The 4,784-nt window shown below is 49.1% G+C and overlaps 1 protein-coding gene across 1 annotated transcript; it reads left to right on the top strand.

The window, feature by feature from the left end:
* The first annotated feature begins 2,054 nt into the window (after positions 1-2,054).
* On the top strand, positions 2,055-3,828 carry MRFAP1 (Morf4 family associated protein 1). The gene is made up of 3 exons (XM_058546684.1): positions 2,055-2,157; positions 2,276-2,704; positions 3,195-3,828. The coding sequence occupies exon 2, from the start codon at positions 2,312-2,314 to the stop codon at positions 2,693-2,695; it is 384 nt and encodes a 127-aa protein (XP_058402667.1). The 5' UTR covers positions 2,055-2,157; positions 2,276-2,311; the 3' UTR covers positions 2,696-2,704; positions 3,195-3,828.
* Positions 3,829-4,784: the final 956 nt, after the last annotated feature.

Here is a 4,784-nt window from a genome sequence, read left to right as displayed (position 1 = left end):
TAAAGATAGGAACAGAAATAACAGAGATAACAGAATAAAAGAGAAACAAAGAAATGCTAGGGATCAGGCCCCTAATGAAGGTTATGCACCCTGTGCTTTCTGCCCTGCACAAAAGCACCTGGCTGAGTAGGGCCAACCTAACCTTGTCCTAGAAAAAAGGCAGTGTTTTTCAATTCATCCACCTGGTGGGAACCATCTACTTTTTTTCCCTTTTAAATAGACTTGATCTTTAGAGCAGTTTTAGGTTTGCAGCAAAATTGAGCACAAAGTACAGAGTTCCCACATACACTTTGCCCCTCAACATGCACAGCCTCCCCCACTATTAAGCACCAGAGTGGTACATTTGTTACAAGCAATAAGCCTACGTTGTTACGTTATTATCACTCAAAGTCCATAGGGTTCACTCCTGGTTTTGTACATTCTATGGGTTTTGACAAGTGCAGAATGGCCTGTATCCACCATCATAGTTCACACAGAATAGTTTCACTGCCTAAAAATCCCATGCTCTGCCTGTTCACCTTTCCCTCCTTCCTAAACCCTGGCAACCACCGGTCTTTTTACTGTCTCCACAGTTTTGCCTTTTCCAGAATGTCATATAGTTGGCATCATACACTACATAGCCTTTTCAGATTGGCTTCTTTAGTAAACACGCATTTGAGCTTCCTCCGCATATTTTCATGGCTTGATAGTTCATTTCTTTTCAGCACTGAATAATACTCCATCGTCTGAATGTTCCCCAGTTTACTTATCCATTCACCTACTGAAGTACATCTCGATTGCTTCCAAGTTTTGGCAATTATGAATAAAGCTGCTACGAACATCCGTGTACAGGTTTTTGTTTTCAACTTATTTGGGTAAATATCACGGAACACAATTGCTGGATTGTGTGGTAAGAGTACGTTTAGTTTTGTAAGAAGCCACCTAATTGTCTTCCAGAGTGGCTGCACCATTTTGCATTGCCTCCAGCAATGAATGCGAGTTCCTGTTGTTCCACATCCTCGCCAGTATTTGGTGTTGCCAGTATCCTGGATTTTGGACATTCTAATAAGTGTGTAGTCGTATCTCGTTGTTTAAGCCATTTATCTTTAGTCATACAAAAAAATTTATGAGCTAGCTGCCTCTGATACATCAAGAAAGCCCAAAAGACGGATTTTTACAAGAGCAACCAAAATATAAAGAACCCGAGAAAAGTCTAGACCAAAGATATACACTTTGCCTATGTCGGTGCTTGGTATTTACAAAGCCTTGTCATAATTATTGTTTCTCTTAATCCTTAACTCCCCCATATTCAAAACTAAGACTTGTGACCATTTAACTGGCTGAAAAACAGAAGCCAAACCTATACAGCATTTGCGCAAACAGGATTCCTGACATTTGTATTGCTCTATTGTGATGGGGTCAACAAGCTAGAAAATTATCTTTCCTTAGAAGCTTATGTTGAGTGAATGTTAAAGCAAATCTACTAACGTGTGCCAAGCTCTGCTCAGGGCATTCGGGACACAGAGCTGAATAAAAAGACTCCAGGAGCTCTCAATGGGGTAAAAGGTGTGAAGGATAGTCAACAACGCCTTTTTCCACATAAACTGAGCTTTGGGTCTGGTGGGGCCTCAAGATGTATCCCACTAGGCCTTTTACCGGGAGGTGTGGGGACCCCGGTCTGGTGAAGAGACACCCAGACACTCCCGACTGTAATCCAAGGAAGAACGGAAATCAGACTCGAAGCCGGCTGGGAGGGATCCGGTCGCCGTACTCAAGAGGAAGGGGCCATTAGCCCCAGGATGTCAAAGCCTTTGAGCACATTATTACGCAGGATCTTCCTCGTTTAGCGCCGGAAGACGGTATTTACCTCTTAAAACTATGTAACCTCCGGGCTCGACCAGCCCCCTAGGAGGAGCGTGCACCCAGCGCCGCTCGCCCCCACGGCCAGGGCAGCAGCGGGGGGAGCACTAGCGGGCGAGGGTGAAGGCGGAACCAGGGCGAGCGTGCGCGCGAGCGCGGCGGGGCAGGCTGTGCGCCCTCCGTTGACGTGCGCGCGCCCGCACCTACTTCTACCAGCGCGTGACCGTAAAGAGACACGGCCGAGTCGTGAAAGGGGCCGCAACACGCAGGGCGCTGGTTGACGGCGGCGACTCCATTTTGTTCGCCGCCTCTCTGCTCGTAAGTCGCTTGTTTGCGTGGTTTCTCTGAGGCGAAAAGTTTAAAAAGGGTGAAAGTTTTGAAGAATATTCTGGAACTCCGTGGGTAAGCCTAGCGCGTCTCCATTTTGTCTCTGCAGCAGACGTCGGTCCTGCGGTTGCAGAGTAGCGGGAAGATGCGGCCCTTGGACGTCGTCGAGCTGGCCGAGCCGGAGGAGGTGGAGGTGCTGGAGCCCGAGGAGGACTTCGAGCAGTTCCTGCTGCCGGTCATCAACGAGATGCGGGAGGACATCGCGGCGCTCACCCGGGAGCACGGGCGGGCGCAGCTGCGCAACCGGAGCAAGCTGTGGGAGATGGACAATATGCTCATCCAGATCAAGACGCAGGTGGAGGCCTCGGAGGAGAGCGCCCTGAACCACCTGCAGGCGCCGGGCGACGGCGGCGAGGGCAGGGGCACGCGGCGGGGCGAGCGCGCCGAGGAGAAGGCGCAGGAGGTCGCGAAGATGGCCGAGATGCTGGTGGAGCTGGTGCGGCGGCTGGAGAGGAGCGAGTCGTCGTGAGCGGCCGCGGTGAGGCCCGCGCGCGCGGCTGTGGCTGGCTCAGCCCGCGTGCATCTCGGGTGCAGTCAGCCGTGGTTCACGCGGGCGGGAGGCGCGGGGGGAGAAACGTGCGCAGCGTTGCCCTCGGGCGCTGTTAGCACAGACGTTTAAATTCTCTCTCTTTACATTGGTAATTACGGAAAAGTAGGTGGGTTTGTGTTTGGCTGGGTGTGAGTTTGGTTGAACCCTGCCGCCCCGGCAGTAGAGTAGCTGTAGAATATCGACCCTGAAAGTCGCGAAGGGAACAGCAGCACAGCGGAGGCCGTTGAGCGGGGGGAGTGGAACTAGAGGACTTTCAGAGGGAAGACCGTTGCTGGACAATTCCGGAGTCGGCTGGAAGACGGGAATGAGTCGGAGGGCACCAGGTGGCGTCCTGCGTAGTTAGGTTTGTGAGGGTTTGGGTTGGTCTTTCCTTCGGGATTAATCTCTTGATGATGGGTTTCTCCCGGTTGCGCTTTAGGTCCGCAGCCACTGGATTCTGGTCAACTGGTGGAGATTGGCTGACGCCCTGGAGAAGCTGAACCCAGAGAGCCTTTGTTTTCTCTTTTTTTCCCTGTCTAAGCTCTGTCCTCACTTACACTACGTTTCTGCTATGGTTTGTGGTTGACGACCTCAATATGAGTTCTGACTGTTAAACGTTTTTGTTTGGGGAAGTTACTTTCATTTGGAAACGCGCTCACATAACAAGAATTAGGGCCTAGATTGTAAGCTCTTGCAGCAGTCACGTATTCCTGGGCTTTGGTTATTTCTGAATTTTGAGGTGCTTTACTCTTTCTTGTGTGACCTGATAGCTCCCTGGAACTTTGGGTCTGTGTGTGACACGAGACTCAGAGTTGGAGTTCTCCGGCTCTGGCGGTGGTGAAGGAGCTGCGTTACTTCCAGAAGACAACTCTGTGCAGCAGCTGCTGCAGAAGCTGAGGAGGGGACCAGACTTCAACTGGAATGTGGATGGGGCTGATCTGGCTGGGACTGATGAATCAGAAGGGGTGGAGGATAGCATTGTTTGTATTTGGGGACTCTAATTTCTGTGTGAGACCAAAGGAGGAGAGATGTATTTTGTTCAAAATTTAAATTTTATGTGGCACTCTCTCTGACGTAACCTGTCTAGTCAGTTTGTTTGGACAACCTAATTCAGCTTTATTTGACCTGGAATTTAGCCTAAAAGATGAGATCTTGGTATTCTCTACAAGTTGATGTAATACCCTGATGCATTTCAGTGGATTCTGGGCATAAAATGAAAGATACCTACACAGGCCCTTGAGGGGCTGGGCAAGGAAAGCGAGGGCTGTCTGCATTGGACGCTAAACTGGACGGGGACTAGGCGTCTTCAAGGTTCGTAAGTTGTCCAGCTAGAAATTCATTTGAGTAGCAGACCTGACAAGTTTTTGAGGTCAAAACCCTACCATGTATTTAAAAAAAAAAAAAAAAAAAAATTACCATGTTAATAAAAGTATTCATTTGCTTGAAAAGACAAAAGACCTAAAAAGTTATTGACTAAGAAATTTTATTTCTTTCACAATGAAGTCTTTCTGCTTGGTTGTCATCATTGCCAGACGGAAGATGAATTTTTTATGGTTTTTGAGGCTTGCAGGAAGCCTCTAACCATAGGGAAGATTTATCTTTACATGCTGCTGTGGGAACTGGGTGCAGAAAGAACACAGTCAGTTCTTCGTGTAGCAAGGAGCTTCATATAATCCTGTGGTCGGGGCCAAAGTACTTCAGCCTTTCAACGCAGAAAATTGGAACATACACTTTTCTAGTCCTTGCACTAGGAGTATAGTGGTAAGACATAATTATAGTGTGGTGGTGGACTGCTCCCCTTCAGAAATGAGGGACTTAGTCCCCTAGCTGCTGAAAGTGTTGGTGACAGACAACTTTCAGCTGGTCAGCTGTCTGAGAAGTGCCTCTGCCTAAGAGAGCTGCCTTAGCCAAAGTCATGCCCTCTTTCCCTGGTGGCCCATATCCAGTGATTAATGGACTGCATGTCTGAGGGCCCTATCCCTCGCACTGCAACTTGGGACAACTTTGAAGGGCACGTTAGCTTCAGAGC

Source organism: Diceros bicornis, chromosome 8 (assembly GCF_020826845.1).
Source record: "Diceros bicornis minor isolate mBicDic1 chromosome 8, mDicBic1.mat.cur, whole genome shotgun sequence".
Lineage (NCBI taxonomy): Eukaryota > Metazoa > Chordata > Mammalia > Perissodactyla > Rhinocerotidae > Diceros > Diceros bicornis.
This window is presented reverse-complemented; position numbering and strand designations above follow the sequence as displayed.

What these genes read in the sequence shown, in the direction of transcription:
- MRFAP1 (XM_058546684.1), top strand. Translation starts at nt 2,312, where the DNA reads ATGCGGCCCTTGGACGTCGTCGAGCTGGCCGAGCCGGAGGAGGTGGAG.